This window comes from Petaurus breviceps, unplaced genomic scaffold (assembly GCF_028583685.1).
Source record: "Petaurus breviceps papuanus isolate PSGF00001 unplaced genomic scaffold, PetGlider_PUasm1.0 90897, whole genome shotgun sequence".
Classification (NCBI taxonomy): Eukaryota; Metazoa; Chordata; class Mammalia; order Diprotodontia; family Petauridae; genus Petaurus; species Petaurus breviceps.
This window is the reverse complement of record NW_027187374.1, coordinates 59,740-86,439: the sequence shown is the minus strand read 5'-3', so window position 1 is coordinate 86,439 and position 26,700 is coordinate 59,740. Positions and strand designations below refer to the sequence as shown.

At 38.1% G+C, this 26,700-nt stretch overlaps 1 protein-coding gene and 1 pseudogene across 1 annotated transcript in view; both read right to left on the bottom strand.

The window, feature by feature from the left end:
• Positions 1-656: 656 nt before the first annotated feature.
• On the bottom strand, positions 657-1,485 carry LOC138151312 (coiled-coil-helix-coiled-coil-helix domain-containing protein 2 pseudogene; annotated as a pseudogene).
• Positions 1,486-6,906: 5,421 nt separating this feature from the next.
• LOC138151376 (glucose-6-phosphate exchanger SLC37A1-like) overlaps positions 6,907-26,700 on the bottom strand; it is a 71,483-nt gene continuing 51,689 nt past the window's right edge. Inside the window, exons 9-13 of the mRNA XM_069074827.1 lie at positions 25,290-25,363; positions 17,744-17,822; positions 14,674-14,771; positions 8,880-8,944; positions 6,907-8,160 (exon numbers count right to left, since the gene is read on the bottom strand). Coding sequence (XP_068930928.1) covers positions 8,145-8,160; positions 8,880-8,944; positions 14,674-14,771; positions 17,744-17,822; positions 25,290-25,363 — 332 coding nt within the window. The 3' untranslated portion in view covers positions 6,907-8,144. The remainder of the gene's footprint in view (positions 8,161-8,879; positions 8,945-14,673; positions 14,772-17,743; positions 17,823-25,289; positions 25,364-26,700) is intronic.

Genomic DNA, 26,700 nt, shown 5'->3' with positions numbered 1-26,700 from the left:
ATAAATGGTTTAGCTCTGCTGAATGCTTTATTTTCTTTTGTTTTTTTTTTCCCCCTTTTTAGACTTTTCTTTGGTCTTGATATCAGAGATCAAGTTTTTTATTCAATTCTGGTCTTCTTATGAAAGCTTTAAATTTTTCTATTTCATTAAATGACCATCTTCCCCTTGAAGTATTATGCTTAATTTCACCAAGGTAGGTGCTTCTTGATTGTAGTCCTAGCTCCTTTGCCTTCTGGAATATCATGTTCCATGACCTTCAATCCTTTAGTATTGCAACTGCTAAATCCTGTGCAATCCTGATTGTGGTTCCCTGATATTTGAATTGTTTCTTTCTGGCCACTTGCAGTACTTTTTTCCTTGACCCGATAGCTCTGAAATTTAGCTATAATGTTCCCTGGAGTGTTTATTTTGGGATCTCTTTCCTGAGGGGATCTCTTTTCTGAAGTGGTCAATGGATTCTTTCAATACCTATTTTGCCTTCTGGTTCCAGAATATCAGGGCAGCTTTCCTTGATAATTTCTTGAAAGATTTGTCTAGTTCTTCCCTTTGATTATGATTTTCAAGTAGTTCAATGCTTCTGAGGTTGTTTCTCATGGATCTATTTTCCAGGTCAGTTGGTTTTTTTTTCCCCAAGAGGTGTTTTACATTTTCATCTGTTTTTCATTCTTTTGATTTTGTTTGATTGATTCTTTTTTTTTTCCAGGAGAAAATAAACTTTATTTTAAGAGTTTACATCACAAGCATTCATTTTGATGAGAGACCACACAAGCATCTTCCTCATCCCAACATTTTATATTATCTCATGTTATCTCCACAATGGGGAACAGCTTTCCCCTCCCTCCTCCAAGGTTGTTCTGAAATAAAGATATTAGTGACAAATAGACAAAAAAACCAAAGTACTGGTGGTCTGTTTTCTTTATAATTTCACTACTAATTATGCATTATGCTAAATTAGATTGGTCTTCAGAGTTGATTTTTCCATTTCTTCCTTTTGAAGGTCTCAATTAGGCTAATCCATTTGCAAACCTGAACTGCTTCAGCACCTCGCTAAAGCCCTCACAGTTTGAGGTCACCCTGGTTCTGGGCACACTCTAAGAACTGCTTCATCTCGTAGTGGCAGGGACCAAATTGCTGCTGCTGCTGCTGCTGCTGGTAGGCTGGCTGTGCTCCCTGAGGCTCCTGGTAGGTGATATCAGGCCTTGCAGGCTCAGCACTGCTCCCACCAAAGCCACTTGTAATGGCATGACTAATGGTGTCGCCGACAGCTGAACCCACTCCCACCTCGGCTGCAGTGGTAGCCATTTGGGCCATTAAACCCAGCTGCTTAGGGGCAGCAGCAGGAGGGGCAACTGCAGATGGTGGTACTGCTGCTGGAGGATGAGCTGCTGGTGGTGGTGCAGCTCTCATTGGGGGTGCCCAACTAGCCGGAGGGGCCACCTGGGAGGTCTGGCTCCTGCTTCTACGTGGCATACTCGACTCTAAGCAGTAGACTGTTTGATTGATTCTTGATGTCTCATAGAGTCATTGGCTTCCAATTGCCCAATTCTAGCTTTTAACGTGTTGTTTTCCTCAGTTAGCTTTTGTACTTCCTTTTTCCATTTGGCCAATTGTACTTTTTGAAGGAGTTTTCTTTTTCCAAGCTGTTGACTTTTTTTCACAAGTCTCTTGTATCACTCTCATTTCTTTCCCCAATTTTCCTTCTACCCCTCTTATTTGATATTTAAGTTCCTTTTTTGGACTCTTCCATTAGTTCTTCTTGGACTTGAGATCACTTCCTGTTTTCCTCTTGGATTGTCCTCCTTTGCATTTGTGTCTTCTCTGTCACCATAATAACTTTCAGATTCTTTTGTTCTTGTCTTTTACTATCTCTTTTGGCCTTCTTCCTTTTAAATTTGAGCTTTGCTCCTGGAGTGAAAGGGGCACTATCTCAGGCTTCCTGTTTCAGGGGCTGCAGGTGCTGGTTGTTTACCTGGTGCTGCTCTCATATTGCCTGAGGTCCACAGGGGATGCTCATGTTTGGTGATGTGCTGAGGTGAGGGTGGGGCATGACTTGAGCTGTTGGAGGTTATAGGTGTCTGGAAGCTTACCTGATGCTGAGCTGAGGGCCCATTGCTGGTGTCTGGTATGTGCCAAGGCTGGTGGGGTATTCCTGCATTGGTGTCTGTCCATTTGCCTAGAGTTACACTGACCCATCTTTCAGTTTTGGCACTGATGGCTGCCTGTTGACCTGGCAATACCGGCTTATGTATGGGGTTCTGGAGTTGGTGTCTACCTGTTTGTTTAGGGTCCCTGTGTTTGTGGCTGCCTCTTTGCTGGGTGCTATGCTGAAAGATGTAGAGGTTCTCAGAGCTGGCATCTATCTGTTCCCCTGGTTATACTGAAGCATGCGGTGGGTCCTGGTGTTGGCCTTTGCCTGCTGCACTGCCCTGGGGCTCAGTATCTCCTGCTGGGTTGCTGAGGTGCTCCAAGCTTATTGGGATACTTCTGGACTATGCTCCCCTTTTACCCAAGTAAAATAGACTTTCCTGCCAACCTTCCAAATTTCTTGGGCTAAAAGATTGTTTCACCCCATCTTTTTGCTGGTTCTGCTGTTCCAGAGGTTTTTTTTGGGTGCTATTTTATGGTTGTTTGGAGGTGAGTGTGGGAGAGTTATAATGATTTCCTGCTTACTCTGCCATCTTGGCTCCCAAAAGTCCTCACTTCCTCTTTATTAAAAGCCCTTTGTGCTCTTCCTTCTATAGAACATTGTACTGTGTCTTTTATATTTGTGCCTTTGCATGGGCTATTGCCCAAGCTTGGAATAACCTCCATCACATAGAATTCCTAGCTCACACCCAAGTTCAGCTTATATGCCACCTCCTTCCTGAACCTCCCATTTGTTAGTACCTTTCCTGAAATGTTCAGCATTTACTTTGTGTATTTTATATATCTACATATTGTTTCCACCAATAGGATGTGAGTTCTCTGAAAGCTGGGAGTGTTTTTTGTGCTTGTCTTTAAATTTCCTAGCATCTAGCTGGCACATAGTAGGAACTTAATAAATGAATCTTACAACTCTCTCCTTTTTAAATTCTCTTTCCTTCTAGTCCAAAAAGTACTTCCTAAGAACAGCCTATGCGGAGGGCATTTTCTAGTTGCTGGAATTCAAAGAAGCTTATATAGTCCTTAAGGAGCTTATATTCCACTGGGGAGTTGAGAGAATAGCACATGTGAACTGATAAGCACAATGACACATTGTGACACATAACACCCCTTGTGGTGTTTCCATTGTCACCTTCCTAGCTCGGGACTTTATTACTTCTTTCTTGGGTTCCTGTCTTAAATGGTTTCCCTAACTCCAACTGCTATCAACTGTATCCTTCTAAGACTGTAAGAATGCAGCAAAAAGGTAGAGGGGTTGGGCACATCTCCAAAGAAATACCCTGGGAAGAGGGATACCAGGATGCAGGCAACAGCACCTGGTCAATCAATCAGGCATTTTGTTTTGACTATTTTGTGGCTGCCACTATACCAGGTTCTGGGGAGATAAAGACAAAAAACAAAAAAACCCAAACCTTCAAAAAGCTGACATTCTAAAAGGGGAGACACACACACACACACCCCAGTTTATTGGAATAGAGGTTAATGTTCTGATGAGCCTATGACTGAACAGATGCCCTCTTCTGGGTCCCACCCTGATGTGGGCAGGGCCACTCTTCTCCAGGTCCGAGATCATCTCTTGAGAGTTAATTTTTCTCTAATTATGCCTTTGGCTCTACTAATCAGAAGAAATGTTTTCCATTTAAAACTAGGAAACAATGGAAAAGGAAAAATACATGAGGCAATTACCTCAGAAAGTCAAATTTTCAACTCTCCAAATCTTTACTCACTGATACAGCTCAACTCATTTTGTTTAGAATTGGTCTTTCCAGGTTTTCTTTCCCTATGTTGGGGTGGCTTGAAAAAACATAAACCATTAATAATTCTCTTTTGTATAGCCCTAAGATATGATTTTTCCAGGAAAAGTCCCATCGGTTATATATTTAAAACAAACAAACAAAACCCTCTTTCCTGGATATTTTACCATCTTTCCTTGGTTACTTTTGCACAAGGGGACAAGCACACACACACACACACACACACACACACACACACACACACACCAGCAGTGTTTCATTTCAGAGAAGCCATAAAACAGAAAGCAAAATAAACTTCTAAGAAACTGGGATCAAGAAAGAAGCTCATTTCTCTTTCAAGAAAGAGAATGAAAGCGGGAGTGAAACAAACAGCTGGAAAATGGATATTTACCAATATTTTTCTCAGCAGCACAAATTACTCCAATGACTTTGTTTCTGTTCCTGTGGTTTCCACACTGATCGGTTTCAGGGCTCAGCTTCACTCTTTCCCACCAGTTCTCTTAATGGTAGCTACAGCACAGTGACAATCCCATGCTTGGGAGCCCCAGAGCTCTCACACCAGTCTCTGGTCCTTGCTTCATTCCTACCATCTCTCATTCCTCTTGTGAAACTTCTCACTCACTCTATAATAGAGGCTAAACTTTAGGATTGGTATTTCCAGTCTTCAGGGGCTTAAAGCAAACATACATTAAAGAGTTCTCTTCTACCATCAGAGACCTCCAATGTCTTGCTAAGTTCACAAAGCATATATGTGTACTTTAAGCACATATATAATTGGGTGTTGCTGGCAATTGGGAGGAATAGGAAAGGTCTCATGTAGAAGTTGGTACTTGAGCTCAGTCTTAAAGGAAATGTGGGGTTCTAACTGACAGAGGTGAGGAGGGAAGAGTATCCCAGACACAGAGGACAGTAGGAGATCCCATGTTGTATGTAAAAGCAAATGGTCTAGTGTAATTGGGCCAGAGAGAATAGGAAGAGGAGCGATGCATAAGAAGACTAGAAAGGTGGGGTAAGCCCAGGTCGTAAAGAACATTAAATGTCAAACAGCAGTTTTTATTTGATTACACGGCTAATAGTGTATTTTAGTGAGTAGGGGAATAAAAAGGTCAGACCTATGCTTTAGGAAAATTATATTGGCAAGTGTGGAGGATTGGAATGGGGTAGGCAGACAGAACAATCACCAGGCTCTGCTCATGTGAGTGGACTGTAGAAAACCCATATGAGAGATGTGCAGGTAGAAACAAGATTTGACAGTGGTTGGAGCAGATCAAAGCAAAATATTTGCTCTCTTTTTTTGTTGTTGTTTCTTCTTTCTTGTGACTTCTCCCATTGGTTCTAATTCTTCTTTACAACATGAGTAATGTGAAAATTTTTTTAAAAAAGAAACTATTCTAGTTAGTTCCTTGTTGACTTAATCAAAGTCTTAATAAAAAACCCTTTAAATCAAAGACTTAATCAAAGACAAAACCAAAACATCTCATAAAGGGTTACCAAGAAGGGATGCCATGGTAGTTTAGGTGCAAAAAAAAATCCATCTGACATTTAACATAAGGTTTACTTAGCCATAGAAAGAGTATTCTGAGGTGCAAAATAGTTTTCACCCAGAAAATTTGCCAGAGAGTTGCCAAAGAGAATCTGGACACTAGAAGCAAATTTTCCCCAGAGTACACAGGATTTGGATTTTGGGGAGAATGACATGGAGAATCCATCTTGGCCAAGCCATATGGAATCATAATGTTTGGCCTGGCTCCTTAGGTGCTTTGTCATTCCCCTTCCCCAAGCTGTGTAGGTTGCTGTTGGAGATAATTTCAGTTGGGAACTGTAAGCAGCAACTGTGGAAACAGCTAATGGTGGAGTAGGCTGGTGAATCACACACATAAAAAAATCTCTTGACATTTTTCTTTCTCCCTCCCCCATTCTTGTCAGTGAAGCAGCCTTCTGTTAAATGTTCAATTATCTACTTTCTGGTGCCCTCCCCTTCCAGGGAGGAGCTGAATTAATAGGGAGGGAGGAAGGGGACAACTTATCTTGTTCCCCACCAGCCATCGCCCCAGGTATTCCAAACTGTTTTCCAATTGCTTATTCTAATTGCATAAAATAAAACCAAAACTGATGGCCACCAAATTAGCTAGTGTGTATTATTTGGGAGGGGGACACAAATGTGGGAAGGGGTTTTGTCCTTAAAAAGATCCCAGATAGTTGGTTCTACCCTTAAATCTGAACTGGAGTGAGAATGGGGAAAGGAGATCCTGAAAGAAAAGTATGTGTTATCAACATCCACCCTTATGAAAAACCACATTAAGGGAAAATGAGCCCCAAATATAAAAGTCCAAGATTAAGGGTCAGAGAATTTGTCATTGAAGTTACTGAGGCCTTTTGTTAGCTTAGACTAAGACCCCGCTGCTGAAGCTTAACATCTAAGGTTTTTGACCATGACATTTCTGGGGCTGGTAATACTTTCTACTTTGTCCCTGGTGCTGAAAGGATTTCTAGCAGCAAGCCTAGTTCCTCATCATATCTGGCAAATGAAGCTATATGTGTATTGTTATTATAATACTTACGACTTTTTTGTAATGTATTTGGGCACATTATAGGTGGGACCCAGCCCAAGACTGTCTTATAGTTGAGATCCCTTTGTCTGTATTCAAGAACACTGGAAACTCATTGTTATTGCTACACACGCTCCATGTCTGACATTCTTTGTTACAAGTCTGCTACATGCTGATGCTTTACTTAAATTTAAACTGTATAGCTTTCTGAAATCCAAACAGTTTAGGCAGCTGTTTGTCATAGCCTACACTGCCTTTTTTAGTTAAAAAAATTAGAATCCTATCCATGCAGAATATACGCTGTTTTAATTGGAAACCATCTGTGATTTCAATTTGAACATTATCAGAGATGCATTTGATCTGGACAAAACTAAGAACATGCAACTTTATTTTGAAGATTATCATCCCCAGACACACACACCCAATACTATGGGAAAGAAAATTGTAAGACACAATGATCATTATTTCCCAATATGTTGGTTTAATTTTTTTTAAACATTATATTTAAAAGGGATCAGATGGATATTTTGCAAAACCAACCAAGCATTAATAAAAATTCAAAAAACAAATTCCTGTTTACTTTAATAAATAACAAAATGCCATTTAATTTTATTTAACCTGAATATAACACAATGTACATTTAAAAAATCTATTGTGTTGCCGTACATCTAAAAACAATCTCTACTATTTTATTAGCATGAAAAGGAAAATAGATCAATGCAATTATAAAGAAACTATGGATACTATTCATGTGAACAGACTGACCTTCCTAAACAAAGCTATGGATTTTCCTTTTTCATTTTGCTCATCCTCATATATAATTTGTCTCTAAGTAATGAGTAGCAGCTTTAACTGATGTGTAGACATTTTACAGGGCCTTCAACAACATTCCAGAGTACTTCTAACAAATGTAAACCTTTCAGAAACATCAGTATTGTTTACTGGTATTTTCTGATATGATTTAGTTAGCCATTTTTATTTTATCCCAGCTAACTTGTTCAGGCTGCTTTGTTGTTCTATACTAATTCATCATTTCAATTGGACGTAGGACAGTACATAGAGAAAGTTGGGAAAATACTTTATTGGGATGGACATGCTCTAAGGATTGAAGCTTGAGTAAATAAATTTTTTTTTCAAGTTTAAGTTAAACTATTATTTTATGTCAATGACCTCCTTACCAGTTTGTGGCTATAACATTTAATTTAATGTACTAATATTTTTGAAAATGACATTGTTTCTTGTTAAAGAATAAAAAGATATTTGTTGTTGAAGTTCTTTATAGCATAGTGTTTCAAATTGCTGTTATATTCTGTCACTAAGAAACCTGAGAATGGCTCATTCTTTGTTTCAGTGCCAGATCAATTTTATATTTTTCTTCTCAGTTTATGTTCAAATAATTGGATGAAAATGAATCTGCCAGGCACTTGGTATCTTTTCCTCATGCCCTTAACTAAAGTAGTTAGTCTGAAGATATAAGTAGCTCTTACCTCTCTGAGAACTATAATCCTGAGGTTCTGTATGTGCTTAATAAATTAAAAAAGGATGTAACATTTGCTTTTGTATCTCTTTCAGGTATGTATGCAAAATACATGGGGAGAAAGCAAGTTCTTCACCACGGAGTTGTTTACACTGTACTGCGTCTTGAATGATTATTTTTGGATGATGAGTATAGATTTTTCCCCAAATGTGTCTGAAATGGCTAATGTTCTTTAAACCTGCAAGAAGGTGATAATATGAAAAGGGATTAAACAGTAAACAGCTAAATAATAAGTATATTAATAGAATTCTCAATAAAGCATTCACCATCTTTGTGACTTTCCAAACCATAATTCCTTTTCTGGCCTAACTATTGGCCTAACTATGATGTTTCCCCCATTAGAATGTAAGCTCCATATGGGTATGCATTTGTATCTCCAATGTTTAGGATAATATTTGGCCCATAGTAATTACTTGATATAAAATTTGTATTTACTTTTAAATCATAAATATTTTTGTATTAAATATATTTTCAATGTTATATATCTACAGTGTAACAGCAGAAAACATCTCTTTCTTTCTCAAGAATATGAGATATGTGCTTATTTAATAGCATTTCCCCTAAATTCCAAATCAGCATAGTGGTCAGTGAGGAAAGAAGTAGGAAATGGGGAAGTAGGGTTTTGAGAGTTGTCTTTTTTATCAAACTCTTTCAGCCTAAAGAGAATGACAAAAACAAGAAATTTTCTTCTGAGATATTTGGTTCATATTTTAAAGAGATCAACAGGTTTTTAATTCAAAAAGAAGGAGTAATAAGTGAAAAAGGATCTTCTGGGGAGAGCTTTTTTTTTCCTTAAAAAAAGGGTAGGTGATATATGTAAGAAAGATAAGCTAGAAAATTATTTTGAATTATCTATTTGATTATATTAATGAGAAAGATAATGGGTTCTGGACTTACTGAAGCTGTTCTCCAGGCATGGATCCTGTGCAGCAGAGCTCCTTCTGGATGAGACGCAGTAAGAACTGTCCCCAAATAATAAAGTTATTAATCCAGGAAAAAAATACCAATCACAAAAGGCATTCAGAATCTATACGAGTGAGGAAATGTGTAGTTCCCAGTTCTTAGTTATTTAAACAGGTACACTACTTAATAGTTTTGATCACCAGTTAGAAACTCATCTTCCTTAGATACATTATTCTTTAAAATCTTTGATAAGTGGTATTTCCAAAATACAAGATTATCCCTCAGTAAGTTTTATAAATAACTGATGAAATACCCTTGAAAATATTTTTAGTCTAGATATAACACCAATTGTGATACTATTTTGACCTAGATAATATTTTAAGATAAAATCAGTCCAATAATAGAAAAGTTAGAAATAAAAGTTATTATTTCAAAATAAATGAAATCAAAGACATTTAAATAGATTGGAATCGAGATTTGCCAAGTGGGAGAAAGGCTAGAACTATAAAGATTTACTGTTAAGATAAATATAGTAAATTCAAGCATTTTATTTAGAAACAGTCATGAGAGCATCTCTAAAAATATTCTCTCTGTTTAATGCATTCATCTTGTATTCCTTGGATCTACTGTGAACACCATGCAGTTCAGCCTGCTATAAATGACATTATTAAACTGAATATTCAATTGAAAAAACTGGAAGAATTTCCCTCTATTTACCTTAGCTCATATTTGGACATTAGCAAATGTTTTGATATTAAAGAGAGTTGCTTTAGAAATCTAGATGTAGTCAGTAATCAGATATTACACAAAAATAAAATGTTTTCTTTTGCTGGATTGTAATTGAGATACTCCCTTCTGCCTCTCCCTCTCTACTACTCCCCCTCCACCTCAAACATTCAATTACCACCACATGATTATTACTCAGAATTTATGGGGTGATCCAAGGTCCCAAAGTGAGTTGCTGACAAGGCTAGTTTCAAAGGATGCAGGACTTCTAATTCTTTGTCCTTTGGGACCTTGCCGTGGTTATCATGACTAGTAGGAAAAAAATTGGGAAAGGTAATGGCAGCAAAAGGATGATCTACTAAGTAATGGGATACTGCAATGGGTGTTTTCCCAAAGGATGATTTTTGCCATCCCAAATATTTGTTCTATCAGCATCTGGGTTTTATAGCCAGTTCAGGATCAATGCCCTCAGGAATAAGAGTTGACCTCTGGGTGCAACTTTCACAACTCAGTCCTCCAGTAGCTGGGACCAGGATTCATATGTTAGCATCACCTCATTGGGACAGGAACTTGGTGAGATTGGCATTATAATGAAACCTATCTAAGTCTTTTTTTTTACATTAAATTTATTTATTTACTTTTAGTTTACAACATTCAGTTCTACAATCCCTTAAGTTCCAAATTTTCTACCCCTTTCTCTCCTACCCCTCACCCACAGCATGCAATCTGATATGGGTTCTACAAATACCTTCACACTAAATATTGGTCAAGTTGTAAAGAAGGATTATAACCAATGGAATGAACAATGAGAAAGAAGGAATAGAACAAAACAAAACAAAATGAGAGAGAGCAAGTAGTTTGCTTCAATCTGCATTCAGACTCTGTAGTTCTTTCTCTGGATGTGGATAGCCCTTTCCATCATGAGTCTTCTGGAGTTGCCTCATAACCTTGCATTGCTAAGATGAGCCCAGTCTAGCAAAGTTAGTTGTCACAGACAAAATGTAATTGTGTACAAAGTTCTCCTGGTTCTGCTCTCCTCATTCAACAACAGTTTATATACGTCTCTCAAGGTTATCATGAAGTCTGTCTGCTCCTCATTTTTTTATAGCACAATAGTATTCCATTACATTCACATACCACAACTTGTTTAGACATTCCCCAATTGATGGACATGACCTTGATTTCCAGTTCTTTATCACCAAAAAAAGAGCTGCTATAAATGTATTTTGTACATACAGGTCCTCCTCCCATTTGTATGATCTCTTTGGGATACAGTCCTAGAAGTGGTATGGGTGGGTCAAAGGGTGTGCACATTTTTATAGCTCTTTGGGCACAGGAACCTAGTTAAGTCTGAGCTCACTCTACTCAGATCAGATGGTAAGATAGGGAAGAGTGTGCCTCAGAGGTGTTGTGGGGAAAATGTTTTGTCCTTTTGTTCTTGTTATATCTTTGGAGTAAATATCCCTTTGTAAAAGCCAGGGGAAAGAGTCAGCATCTCAAACAATGGCATTAAAAAAAGAGCCACTTCAGAGCCACTCAGCATATATTACAACTCTGAGACGAAGCAGATGGCCTTGCTGGGGGAGAGTGAGGCCAATGTATTCTTGTTTTAGAAGGAAGAAACAAACCTAGTTAGAAAAACAAGCAGCTATTAAGCATTTGCTATCTGTGCTAATTGCTACTGACATTGTCTGGGCGACAGGGGTGAGGGAGCCAAGAGAAACGAGAAGAATATAGAGAGAATCAAAATTTTTTCTTGAACTCTGTCCCTCCTATTAGCAGGTAATTGCAACCTAAGACAGGATTTTAGGGGAAGGACCTTCACCATAGAAGAATTCATATTCAGTTATGGTAGTCACACTAAAGACTTGCATGCATATTTGAAATGAGTAATTTCTCATTCAAAAGTGTTTTGTTTTTCTTCCCCAAAACAAAGCAAAATAAATCTTTCTTCTCTGCATGTGATTATATTTTCAAGCATGGAGCCAGTCTATGTTGTGAATTACATTTTGAGAGGTTTCTTGGGTAGACACAATATGCAAACATAGCTAGAAAATTCCCCTGACCTGTATCTGAACCCTTCATATAACTAGAATCTCCAGCATAAGGAATATGCATGCATATTTCCATCCTTACGAGAGTTTTCACCACAGTGGGGTGTAAGCCCTCAATTCCTTAGCTGGGAATTACTACAAGTCTTTCTGGCCAAAAACAATGCATCACTTGCTGGCCAACTTTTTGGTGATTGAGACTATTAGCTAGTTTGTTGCTTGATTCTATACCTAGGGTCACACTTAAAACCTTTCCATTTTAAAAAGGTTTCTAGAGTCAGCATAGCCCCTGAGAACACAAACCATCCTCATAACCCACTGAATCCATTCAAATAGGACCCGAGTGGGAGAATTTATAATGCTGGCTGATAACTTACATAATCCTTTGTAGTTTTAAAACACATCAGCACATCCCAAGAAATCATAAAAAGTAAAGTGTGAGAGGTGAATATAGTATTATAATATTCATTGGAAGAAAAAGATCAGTAAGTGATCCTAGAAGGATTTCAATAGCAGAGAAGTGGCTGGGTGTGGGCATGGTATCCCAAATACAGGGAATAAAATGGCCAATTTTATTGGGATGAAGGAATGAAGGTGATAAAGTGAGATAAATATTGTGTGGACTGAGAAGGATATAGAGAATGTAGAGAAGGTGGTTATGTTGAATACAGTTATGGCTCAAAAAGCAAGCCAATGCCAAATCATGGAGAGACTTAAATGCCAAGCTAAGGATTATAGGATTTAAAGCTGGAAGGTATCTTAAAGCTCATCTAATGAGTAAAGGATAAGAGTGAAAAAATCCTCTTCTCTTTTCTTTGCCTGCATTGGAATAGTGTTTGACAGTTTTACCTCCTGAGTGCCTGAACAATAACTGACAAAGGCTGGGAGAGAAACGTGGCTGTTCCTGGTAAATGATTATGTTTCATGCAAACAGTGGGCAGTCACTAACCTTCAAGTGTAATGTGTTCAAAACTTGAAGTTTTAGGACATTCTTCACCAAGTGAATCCTAACATCAGTATGATGTGTATTGACCATGCTATACCATCTCTCCACTCAAAACACTTCAGTAACTCCTTACTGTTTACTGAGTAAAATTCAAACCTTTTTGTTTGGTCTTCCATCACCTGGCAACACCTCGTCTTTCAAGCCTCATTTCTTATTATACCACTCGATGTAGTCAAATGAAACTACTCTAATACTGTGCTACTCTTCCCTAAAATACTTTCTTGTCTTTTACTTCCAGTCACCCTATTCCCTAAACTTGGAATATCCTCCCCACTCTCTCTTCCCTTGCTGCAATTAGGTGTCCTTTACAGCCCAACTTAATTGCTAACTCCTTTACGAAACTCTCCCTGATTCCCCAGCCCTAATCCTGGTCATGACTGACCTCTTCACCCTGGACTTTACACAGGAATTTGTTTTGAAACTTTAATGCTTACCTCACATTCCTGAGTGTTGTCATAGCCTATGAGTTTTTGAGTTTCATGAAATTGTCCTATGGATGCTGGACCTCTATTCCTGTCCCTTGCATAGCACCTTCCATACTTCTTTTACTCAAAGAGCTATACATAGGATGTTCCCTAGAGTCTTTAGAGCCAAGTTGAAGCTATGGAGGCTTAAAACTTCACTAAGACTTTTGGATCATTTTATTTAATGTTGTGGGTGAAAAGATACCCTCTGTTGACTCTGACTGCAGTCCTATTATAATTTGGGAGCTTGTTAGACCATATACTATGGGACTAAAGATGTTGAACTAGAAGAGAAGACACCTTAAAAGCAATCCAATCCCCTTATTCTACAAATAAGGAAACTGAGGTGCAGAGAATAACTTGCCCAAGATGATAGAAGTAATAAATGACAGGTGGGAGTTAAACCCAGGTTTTCTGACTCCAAGGCTTTCCAATCAGTGTCCCCTGCTGCTTCCCACGTTAGCTTTCAGAATTTGCTACAGCCAAATAAATTAATCACCTAAACAGGGATGGGAAACCTGTGACCTCAAGGTCACATCTGGCCTCCTAGGTCCTTGGGTGAGGCCTTTTGACTGAGTCCAAGTTTTACAGAACAAATGTTTCTGTGAAGTTTGGATTCAGTCAAAGGGCCACACTTGAGGACCTAGAGGGCCACACGTGGCCTCAAGGCTGCAAGTTCCCCACTCCTGTACCAATAGGCTGGTTCTGTAACAGGACCTGTACTTCCTGCCTTTCCGTCTTGGTTAGTAACTGCTGGGACCTGGGACCTCAGATGGGAAGTCTTTTAAGAGCCACTGGAACATAATGAAGCTTTAGGGTGGGGCAGCCAGGAGGTGGCTAGGTGGTGCAGTGAATAGAGCCCCGGCACTGGAGTCAGGAGGATCTGAGTTCAAATCCAGCCTCAGACACTTAACACTTATTAGCTGTATGACCTTGGGAAAGTCACTTAACCTTAATTACCCTGCATTCCCCCCTCCAAAAAGCAAAAAAAAAAGGGCAGCCAGGTGGTACAGTGGATAGAACCCAGGCCCTGGAGTCAGGAGGACCTGGGTTCAAATTCACACGGTACACTTATTAACTGTGTGACCCTGGGCAAGTCTCAACTCCAATTGCCTTGCAAACAAACAAAAAAAGATTTAGAATATAAAACTGTAGTGGAACTCAGTATACAGCAAGCACTTAATAAATATTTGCTGAATTGAATTATATTTTAATGTGAATTAAATGGGTAAATACCCTACCTTTTCATGCTAATTTGTAGTCTGTTTAAAATGACTCAATTGAATTTTCAGAGGCTTGGTTTAGAGCAGGTTAGACTTCAAAAGTTTATTTTTCATATTAAAACGTCACCTCTATCAGTGTACCTTGAATCATTATGAGGCGTATAATTTCCTTCTTCTGACGAAAAATGACACATTTTATCTGTGCAGACATTGGGAGTCTGCTTGAGGCTGGAGCTACAGCACCCAGAGAGACAGGCACTAAGAAAGTTCTTAGCGTCATCAAAACTTAGTGGAAATTGTCAAAATTGGTAGGCTTACCAGTAAGGCAATGGCATCTGCTACCATCAACATGTAAAACACATTGTTCCAGCCAGAGGGGGAGATGAGGCCGGCCAAGAGAGGACCTAAGGCAGCACCTGAAAGGCATGAACATGGAAAAAGAAATCAGTTTTTAATGATAGTTACTTTTAAAGTCTAATATAAATACACTTTACTCACTATAAAATAGAAATTACAAATTCTGTGGTAGCAGGAAGAAATGGTACTAGACTGATATTTCTCAATATCAGGAAACCATATGGCACTTTTATGATTCACTGAGAAGACATTAAGTTCTAATTTGTGATTAGAGAAAAACTTGGCTTCAATCTAAACAAAACATGACAAATACGCTTTATAACATAATAAACAATGGACTATTGTGAATGGACTTGTTGCTACTACAGTACATTTCAATGTTAATTTGCCCCTTTGGGGCCTGTTGGTTGCTATTTATAGATATAAATGACCTCTCATGACTAAAGAATAACTATTTAAAATGCGGGTTATAGAGGTCAATGTGGTTTTCCTATGAAATTATTTTTCATCCTTTTGGCTGAAGGAGTGTTACATAACTTTCAGTAGACTGTAAAGAGAGCAACAGTTTCTTGTGAAAAGAATCCTGGATCTGCAGACGGGGCCTTGGGTTTCAATTCCACTTCTAATTCTGGGCAAGTCACTTAATCTCTCTGGACTCTTCCTCACTTGTAAAATGAAGGGGTTGGATCTATGATAATGAAAATTGGCTATACTCAATTATCAGTGTTAATTCATGTCCCCTTACTTTTTTAGGTACTACAATAATTCAACAGGCAGCACTCCCAGGATTCCTGCTGCATGTGGGCTTCATGATCTGTGTTCTGAATAGAACACTCCCAACACTCTTATGCTCTTATCTACTAGGTTAAGAATTGTGGGTTTTTTGTATGCTGTGTAAATGAGCTGGCATTCATAAGATGACTGTGAATTTAGGGAGCTAGGAGGATACTAACAAATGAAGCCAAGAATATTCTTAGCTAACTAAATTCTGATTCATACTGATATTACCAAAATAAGCTATGAAGTCACTTGTATAGACAGATATGTTAAATACCACCAAGACTTAATGATTTACTTGTCCTAAGGACTTCTCCCCCAAGGACCTCAAGAAAATATCCTTGGGGAATTTTAAGAATATTATCTTCTTTTTTAAATAGTTTGAAAATCACTAAAATCTCTCTAAATTCAAAGGTACCTTTTATCACTATTTAAATTGAAGAATCAGTGTTTATGTCAATAATCAGTTTATCACTCCTTTGTCAACAGCATACAAATAAATTGTTTCATGATCTTTCAACAACTGTTATATTGTGTTATCTATGTTAAAAGCTGCTATCACATTCTGAAAATGGAAAGTAAGAATTTTGCCTGGTTCTAGTCAGGTTAAAAAAATCACTTGTTAAATCTAAAAAATAAATAATTCACATTGATTTCCTATGTAGATTGCTAATGTGCCTACTTAGGATGGTGATGGGTGCTAGAGAAATGAATGTGAATAATGTGCTCTATCCATAAAATGAACAAATTATGGAGAAAAGTAGAAATAAACTACCTATAATGGAGCAATGAGAAAATAATAATTGCCACAATATAGTCATTGATTGTATTTTTTCAAGAATTTTTCTACCAATAGAAATTCCATAGCACTATTTTGTATTTGTATGATTTTTACCTTTTTACTATTTCTATTGTTCTCACCTGTATACAATGCTACAGCTTTCATAAAATCAAAACAACTTACCTTTAGATTTTGCATTATTATTTCCATTGTACAACTGGCTAAAAGGAGGCTCAGGTGTTTTGACTAGCTCATTATCTCATAACTTTTGTTTCTAAGATTTGAAACTTGGTCTCCTGACTGCAAAATTGATGCTTTTTCTATTATACCATGAATGTGAAGCTATCCTATCAATTTCCTCTATTTTTTTGTATATGATTCATAACCCTATAATCAGATGGCATTATCCTTTCCCCACCAGACCGTAGAGATGCTAACCATATCAAGGTCCTTATCTGTTGTCAAACATTCTAATTTATCCATTTTATTTAGAAGCATTTATTTATTCTGACTTGATGAACTATTATTTAGCATCAGAAAATGGGTACCATTTTAGTTTAGGTGAGTTTCTGGCAGGAAATGTTCCTTTCCTCAAAAGATCCCCATTAATGTTTTTGTTTGTTTGTTTGTTTTTGCATTTTGAAGGGGGGGAAGGCAGGGCAATTGGGGTTAAGTGACTTTGCCCAAGGTCACACGGCTAGTAAGTGTTAAGTGTCTGAGGCCAGATTTGAACTCAGGTTCTCCTGACTCCAGGGCCAGTGCTCTATTCACTGCGCCACTTAGCCGCCCCTCCCATTAATAGTTTTAAACATGAAAGACTTATTGGAACACTTCTCTATAGTAAAATAATAGATGAACACTAATTCTTTTAAATAAAGATGTTTTATTTAGCAGTATACAAAAACAACTAACCATTTCGTGGGTCTGATAACTTTAATTGGTCTTTACCAGAAGAAAAAGATTTAATATATTTTTTATATTTTCAACTGGTCACAAGTGGAATTGAGTTGAGGGAATGTGACTGGTTCAATGCCAATTCATTATTACCAGAAAAATCACATGTTGTATGGAGGGTTGTTCAGTTACAAAGACTTGTACCAAACACAACTTAAGTAACAAGTATATTTGCTTAACTCACTTTTAAAAACATTGAACTGCAAATGGAACAAAAGACCCTCCCTTTTCTCTTCCCTCCCTTCTGTGCTCCTGCTATCCTGCAAAAAAAAAAATCCCCCAAACTCCAAACAAACAAAAAGACTTCAACTAGAACCACAAAGCAAAAATGATAAAACATAGTTCAGAAATCCAAATTTATATAAGAAAGGATAGTATATAATTTTTCAATAATGTCCACTAGGTCCTCTTTCTTCAGCTTTACTTAGCTCTCATTATGTGTGAATTATCTTATAAAACAGGTATCCCACAGAGCCAATATTAGTTAATTAAGTTTGTAACTCTAAAAAGACAACTTACCTACAGAGCCAGTTCCATCAATGATAGCTGTCACGGTGGAGAGGGCTTTGGAATTTCCCTTCAAACTTTTATGGGTACCCTAGAGTAGAGGAGGGAAAAAAGTAATCTATCGCAACAAGTCACCACAAAGTGTGAAGTGAGAACAAGCCAATACTCAAAATTTGCTCCTGCCTAAGATTTCTCAAGGCCTGGATCCCCACTTAAAAGTTATCATGCTCCCCCTGGTATCAGAGTTGTTTATGTTTATGTTCTGTCTTTCCTATTAAATGGCAAACTCTTTGAGACCAAGTCCAGTGTTGTCTCTACTTTTATAGACCTAGCACAATACCTCAGACACAGCAGGTGCTTAATAAATGTCCATTGCATTGAACTGTACATGTGAAAAACTTTACAAAAGATAATACTGGATTTTCCATAATTTTTTCCCCTTTTTGGAGGGCAATTGAGGTTAAGTGACCTGCCCAAGGTCACACGGCTAGTTTTTGTGTTCAGCGTCTGAGTCCGGATCCGATCCTAGGTCCTCCTGACTCTAGGACCGGTGCTATATTCACTGCGCCACCTAGCCACCCCTACATAATTTTTTTTATTCATTTGACATCAAAGGAAAAGTTTAAGCCTTTTGTCAATCTAAGAGTTATCAAAAATGTTAGTTTGTTCTTCTAAATGGAATTCTTAAAATTTTTCCATTTTAAGGAAGAAACAAATTGAGTTCTGAGGAAAGAAATAGTGTCCCAAATATAGGACAACTGTGGAACTTTAGATAGCTGGGTTTAAATATGCTGAAAGCAAGGGGCGGAGTCAAGATGGAAGAGTAGAAATAGGACCTCAGTACAACTCCAGCTTCCACCTTCCCCAATTCATGTAAAAGGGGTCTCTGAACAAACTTTGGAGCTACAGAACCCACAAAATGACCCATAGAAGCTAACCTCCCACTGAGGACAGCCCCACAGGCTGGCAGGAATCAGCCAGCACAGTGCTCTGGGAGCTAAGCCCAGGCCCGAGGGCCAGAGGTTTTAGCCCCAGGGCAGGCCTGACCAGATAATAAGCAGCTGTGGCCGTTTCCAGAATTATCAACACATAGATGCGAAGGACAAAGTGAGAGGTCAGTGCAATGTGGACTTTGGGACCAGTAGTTGCCCCCAGGGCAAGAAGCCACTGAGATGCCTTGGCACAGCAGGCACCACATTGCAGTTTCAGCTCCTGGCCTGCAGACTGTAGGGGGACCAAGAGACCAGTCGGAAGGGTAATTGCTCTTGCTTTAACCTGCTTGGATCTGGATTGCAGTCTAGGGTGGAGGTCCTGGGGTGTGCGACCGGCTTGCCAGAGTGGGTGGAGACTTCAGAGAAGGCACCCAACGAATACCTCCAGTAGCTGAGAAAACCCCAACGTTTGGGATGAAAACTCCCCTGTCTGGGGGCAGAGTCCTACTATGGCAAAGAGCCCAAAAGTCAAGTAATTGAGTGGCAACATGACCAGGCAAAGGAAGCAAACAGAAGAATCCAACATTAGACTCCTATTTTGGGGACAAAAAGGATAAAGCATGGAACAGGAGGAAGACAGTGAAGTCAGAACTCTTGCACCAAAAGCTTCAAAGGAAAATATGAGCTGGTTATGGGCCATAGAAGACCTTAAGAAGCAGATAAGAGAAGTGGAGGAAAAATTGGGAAAAGAAATGAGAACAATGCAAGAAAATCATGAAATAAGAGTCAACAGCCTGACTGAGGAAAATAGCACCTTAAAAAACAGACTAACTCAAATGGCAAAAGAGGCTCAAAAAGGCAATGAGGAGAAGAATGCCTTTAAGGCCAAATTTGCCAGATGGAAAAAGAATCTCAAAAGCTCAATGAGGAGAATCATTCCCTCAGATTTAGAATGGAGCAAAGGGAAGCTAGTGACTTGATGAGAAATCAAGATTCTGTCAAACAGATCCAAACAAATGAAAGGATAGAAGGCAATGTGAAATATTTCATGAGAAAACCACTGACCTGGAAAATAGATCCAGGAGAGAGAATTTAAAAATTATTGCACTAAGGGTGGCCAGGTGGCTCAGTGAGTAAGAGCACCAGCTCCAGTGTTGGGATGACCTGGGGGATCAAAGCAGGGCTCAGATACTTAGCACCACACCCAGAAATAACTGGCCGTGTAACATTGAGCAAGTTACTTAACCCCGATAGCTTAAAAAAAAAATTATTGGACTACCTGAAAGCCATAATCAAAGAAAGAACCTAGAAATTATCCTCCAAGAAATTCTCAAGGAAAACTGCCCTGATGTTTTAGAACCAGAGGGCAAAATAGAGCTTGAAAGAATCCACTGATCACCTCCTGAAAAAAATCCCAAATAGAAAACTCCTAGGAATATTATAGCCAGGTTCTGGAATTCCCAGATTAAGGAGAGAATATTACAAGCAGCCAGGAAGAAACAATTTGAATATTGTGGAAACACAATCAGGATAACCCAGGATCTGGCAGCTTCTACACTGAAGGATCAAAGGGCCTGGAATATGATATTCTGGAGGTCAAAGGAGCTGGGATTAAAACCAAGAATCATTTACCCAGCAAAATTGAGTATCATGTTTCAGGGGAAAATATGGTCATTCAGTGGAATAGAGGACTTTCAAGTATTCTTGAAGAAAAAACCAGAGCTGAATAGAAAATCTGACATTCAGATACAAGAAGCTTGAGAGGGTAAACAGGGAAAAGAAATCATAAGGAATTTATCAAAGTTGAACTATTTACTACATGGCAAAACGATAGTTGTAACTGATGAAACTTTTGTCAGTATGAAAATAGTTGAAGGGAATAGAAATATATATATATATATGTATGTATATATATAGTCTTTATCAGAGAGTATATAGGCATATGAATACATATGTGAATGTGTGTATATATATATATATATATATATATATATATATATATATTTTTATGTATACAGGTATACATAGATAGAGGGCACAGGACCAATCTAATAGGAAGTGATGATACTTAAAAGGTGAAATTAAGAGGTGAGAGAGGAATATAATGAGAGGAGATGGGGAGAGATAGAATGGGACAAACTATCTCATATAGAAGAGGCAAGGGAAAATGGGTACAATGGAGGGAAAGAACAGGAAGGCATAAGGGGATGGGTCAACCTTATACTCATTGAATTTGGCTCAGGGAGGGATTGATATACATACTAAATAGGGTATCTCACCCTACAGGAGAGTAGGCGGGAAGAGGAGGAGATGGGGGATGATGGAAGGGAGGACGGGGGTCGGGGGAAGGGAAGTTGGAAGCACACACTTTTGAAAAGGGACAGGACCAAAGTAGAGAATAGATCAAGTGGGAGATGGGATAGGAGGGAGGGAAACATAATCAGTCTTCTACAGTGGTAATGTTTTGCATTAGCTACACATGTACAACCTATATTGAATTGCTTATCTTCCTAGTAAGGGTGGGTGACAAGGGAGGAAGGGAATGAATCTGGAATTCAAAGTTTTAGAACCAAATGTTAAAATATATATATATATATATTATTATTATTATTATTAATACTATTTTATATGTAATTGGGAAATAAGAGGAGGGGATACCCTGGGGGACCGCTATTTTGGGGAGGTGAGTAGGGGAAAAATGGGGAGAAAATTTGTGACCCAAAATCTGGCAGAAATGAAGTAAACCAGAAGTTAATAAAGCATTTGGAAAAAAAATAAATATGCTGAAAGCATCAAATCTCATTAAGATTTCATATCTGTTAAGCGAAATAAAGTCAGTTTTATTAGTGATATATGTAATATGTCTGCAGATTGAAAAAAAAATACTGGTGGCCAAATGTTAAGAAAGGTTTTGTCTTCTGATTAAGCAATGACTAAAAGGATATTGATATGAAACCCAGAGCTGGTTCAGTTTCCAGTATCAGGAAGTATTAAATGATAACCAGTGGAGAAATAAAACTACCTGAGAAATCCAAAATTCCAGAGTTTATGGACCCCTTGGAAGAAAAGTAAGGTGAAATGAATCATTAGGTTTCCTTACTATTCCACTCTGTAGTGGAGAATTATCTTTTTTAGGGTAAAAAAACCTCCCAGAACTTTAACTGATAAAAAGAGGTAGACCCCTTTTTTTTCTGGAAGCTATTCTTTTTAAACAATTCCCCTCTGATACTCAAATGAATTCCCTAGACCCAGTAAAATTCTATCCTTTTTCTAATTTAGAATGTGAATTACTTTAGTAAACTTATTAGAGTCTTTTACTAGATTTCCACACCTTGCAAATAGGTCCTTTTATTCTTATTTTTCTATTCTGTTTTCTAGTTCATTCCTTCCTGTGGTTGCTTTTCTCTCTTAGCATTCCTTTTACTATTTATTTTTTCTCCTCTCTGCCCTTTTTTCCTTATTTTTTTTTACCAACATTCCTTTTCCCTACCTCTCATCTTTCCTTTCTCCTTTCTTATTTCCTTGAATCTTTCTGTCTTCCTTTTCTCTACCTTCTACTTTTTTTTTCCTTCCTTTTCTACTTTCTTTACAGCCAAGATTAGATGAATTAGGAACGATGAGGGAAGAACTGGGATAGCTAGCTATTGGGTGGCAGAGTGAATTATTCAAAGGCTAGAGAATGAAGTTATCACTGGCTGAAGAAATGGTGAGGTCATTTGTCATGGGTTGAGGGAGGGGTAAAGGTAGCAATTTCAGACACTTAGGTATGACCCAAATATGTACAAGTCAACAGAAAATGAAAGCAAGTGATTCTTATAGAAGTTCTAGTAATGAGACAAATGTACTTTCATGATGAAATCTTCCAAAAGACCTGTAGCCCATCATCTTCAAAGACAGATATTCAAATAGAATACAAGCTTTGTATAATATGGGACACAAATATTAAAACAAATAAAAGTAAATGAACTATTTTTATTTAAAAAAACCTACTTATTGCCCTGGAATTCTGCCTTTCAAACACCTATATGGGTATCTTGTTAAGGCTGACAGCCCTTGGTGAAGGTAGACAGTGATATGAAGAAGATAATAGCATTTGTGTAACTGTTTACAATTATTAATTAAAAGAGTAGGGAGACAGTTTCTAGATATTGGTGGCTTTTGTTTGGTATGGCAGTGTGATATCTGATCCTTGAGTGGGTTTATGACCAAGCATGGAGAAATTATTGAGTGAAAGAACAGGAAAAGAGGGCATAGAGAGGGGATAAGGAAGGAAATGGGGATGTAGAAACTGAGTATGTTTCTTAGAACAAGTGATGACTATAAATGAAGGTGAGTGAGAAAGGATGCCCAATGAAGGCTCTTACAGCTAATTCTATGTTCAGAATGAGTGAATGGATCTTAAGATATATGGGCACAGAGAGTAAGCTCTAGGATGAAATACAAGCAGTCATCCCTTGTCCATGCAGCAGCATAGTGACAATGACTAGATCCATATCAGCATTCCAGAACTTCAGGCCTGGAAGATATAGATATCTAACTGGCAGAGTTGTGGGCCACAAGTAGTCTCTGCATGGGAAAAATTAATATTCAGGGAGAAGCCAACATGCCCAGAAGCTAGGTGTGATCATAATTAGCTATAAATTACTTATGAAAATGCAGTCAAAATAATCAGAACTATTCCAAAAAGTTTCCGTTTCCCAATCACCTGAAAGTGTCTGACCAGAGTTGTGAGAAGTCTGGAGGAAAAGACTTAGGGAAGACCCAGATATTGATGAGTAAAATCCCTGTGAGGATCATGTTGCCTAATTTCCCCTATTTTGAGAGAGCAAGACAGAGAATCTGGTTCTTTTAAGGCTGGTGTTCAGAATGAACCCAAACATGTCTGCATCAGATCACTTCTAGACTTCAGACTTGAATTGGATTGAGCAGTGCTGATAATGGAGAAGGAATTACAATGGTGAGAAATCACTAGGCACTTTAAAGAGAATTCAAGGAAATATTCAGATATCTGCATAGGATCTTAGGCAGCTGTAGCAATGTGGGTAGCAGGGGTGAAATTAGAATGTCTGAACGAAACCAAATCTTTGCAAGCTATCTTAGTCTGGAAGGGAGAAGTTCTGATTAAAATATTTAAGTAAACGTGGGGCAATAAATATCCTGTTATTGCCTCACAAGACATCCTCCCCTGACAATCAAACAAGTCTGATAACAGATTCAGTTGGATAACAGATTACAGTCTTATAGGAGGAAAGTATGTGGCCCAAAGAACTTGGGGGTGGTGGGGGAGTCAGGTCCCTGGACAGGCAATCTAATCTAGAGCCAATAGAACTAAGGGCCCCTGGCATGAGCCGGTACCTCAGTATCAATGCTATAAGACACAGCTACTGGTCATTTCTGATGTGGAGTCCATGTCCTATTATTTCATTTGTGCTTTGGGGCCTGAGCTCTGGATGGGAAACATCAGTAGTGGAAGTGGCTAAGATAAGGGACAGTGTCTCTATCAATCAATCAAATTAATAAGTTTTAAGAAGGGTGGAAAGGTAGTGAGGGGCAGGTTAGGAAGGGCTTTGAATGTCAAACCAGATTTTATATTTGATCCTTGAAATGATAAGGAGTCATTTCAGCTACTTTTTGGTCAAGTCCATTTTTGCTCTGGTGGGCCAAGAGAGTACCAAGATCACAAATTCAGAGTTATCAGAGGAAAGGAACTGTCAGTTCAGATCCTAGTGATCGAGCAACTTAACTGCCCTTTGTGGAGATAGGAAATTGGGAAGGGGAGATATGGACTACCTTTGCATATACCTGGATCGAGATAGGTCACCAAGGAATCTTTGGAAATGTGATGACTATGCCCTGATGGATGTGGATTTTTTTTTTTTTTTACTGACACGGTTTTGATTCTCCAGTGGTTTCCACCAGGGAAATGAGGGTTCTTGAGAGAAGCCAAAGATCCCAGAGTCTGGATGTGAATATAATCAATGACAAGTAGAGAAGTGCTTGAGAGCCTGTATGAGTGGATCTTTGTCATATCCAATCATTATCTTTTAGCAAGATACCTCTCTATAATAAGACATCATGAAGGGGAATCTAACCTATGTTTGTAGAGTACCTGTTCTATGGATGGTGAATATCAGTTTCAAGTCATTGACCATTCTGTCCATACAACACAAGACAGATAGCCAGGTTAGTTTTGCACAAATCTGTACTCAGAAGTGGGCTGAGTTTACAGTCATTGAATCAAGACTAATTTTTCTGTTTTGGAAAATAAGAAATCATAAGTTCTTTCTATATTACCAAGTTCTTATATGGACAAATGAAAAGATATTTTATAAATTCAAGGTAGAAAAAAGAAATAAAAGGTAACTTTCTTGAAGGGGAGAGGGCAGGACAATTGGGGTTAAGTGACTTGTCCAAGGTCACAGGGCTTGTAAGTGTTAAGTGTCTGAGGCCAGATTTAAACTCAGGTCCTCCTGACTCCAGGGAGGGTGCTTTATTCACTGTGCCACCTAGCCACCCTGTAACTACATTCCTTATTTAATATCCTCTTAACTATATTTTGGGGAAGAAATACAAAACTAGTGTATTTCCTCAAATGCTAGAAACAATTGAGATTCAGAAAAACTTACCAAGTCAGCAGAGACAGCAGTTGTTATCAATGCATAAGGACCGTTGACAAGAGCTCCACTGATAAGAAGCATAACTGGTAAAAAGCAGTAAGAACAAATTAGAAAAGAGGGGAAACAAGCCTTTTCCCAATAAAAAATACATATTTGTAATAATTCCATAATTCTTCTATTTTTGGTCTCTAAGCTGCTCCATTAAGCATCCAGTATTCATTCTCTGCGGTGGAGTTGCATATTATGTATACAATCCAAATAAGAGAAAGATTATATTTGTAGGAATTACGAGGATTTATATTTGGAAGGACCAAATACAAACTATCTTCCAAACACATTTCATAAAATCATAAATTTAGAGCTGAAATAACCTTGGAGGTCATTCAGTTCAATTTCTTTTTAGAGATGGAGAAATAGACTGAATGAGGTTACATGATTTGACCAAGGTCACCAATCTAGTGAGTTTCAGAGAGTCCTAGAACCCAGTTCTTCCTGGCCTCAAGGCTACCCTTCTAGTAACTAGACCATATTTTTTCAGTTATTTAACCTATCTTTTCAAAATATCTAAATTCTCCTCCCTCTTCATCCTGATTCTCAAATGGTAGTATCTCTGAAAAGTCTAATAATGTGAATACTTACTTAACCCTTTACTGCTCTCCTCTCCCCTACCATAATATAGTTGTTTGGCATCTGGAGGTTTTCCTAAGTTTGGGATTTTACTAAAATAGGGCAATCTGTAGCAGCAACAGAAAAGATAATATACATTGTATGTATTATTTCATTATTGCATATTATTCTAACCACTAACTGTGATGACAACACAGTGGTAGAAAAATCTAAGGGATACTATGTGAAAGGGACAAAAACCCATTTTAATTATAAATATATGCTTACAACAGGCAAGATTGCAATGATTTTTTTGAGCATGTTGACTTTTCTCAACTTCATTATTGCCAGAAATTAGGTTGAGTTAATAGGACACTATATGGCCTTTTGGAAATTTGGACATTGGTCAAGCAGGGTTCCTCAGGGATATAACATCATATGATTTGTTTTTTAGAAGACTTTAATGACTGTTCTTTAATAACAAATTATAAACATCCATTAGATTTCCCCTTTAGGAGCAGAAGAATATTTAAGAAGTGACAGAAGCATACTTTGATACTGTTGTCTGCAGAAAGTTAAAAATAGCTTTCTTTTTATATAACTGGCACAGAATGTGAACATGAACAGCATACAGTGGACTTGAAAATAATGACAGCAAAAGCCTGATCCTTGATGAAGTTACACCCTGAGGCTCTTGATAAGGCTGGTTATAGTCCAGGAGCCAAATGATACACTAATTACCCTAACTTCTATATTTCTGAATGCCAAAAATTTGCCTTCATATTCAGTATTAGTCATAGGTGAGGAAGAAACC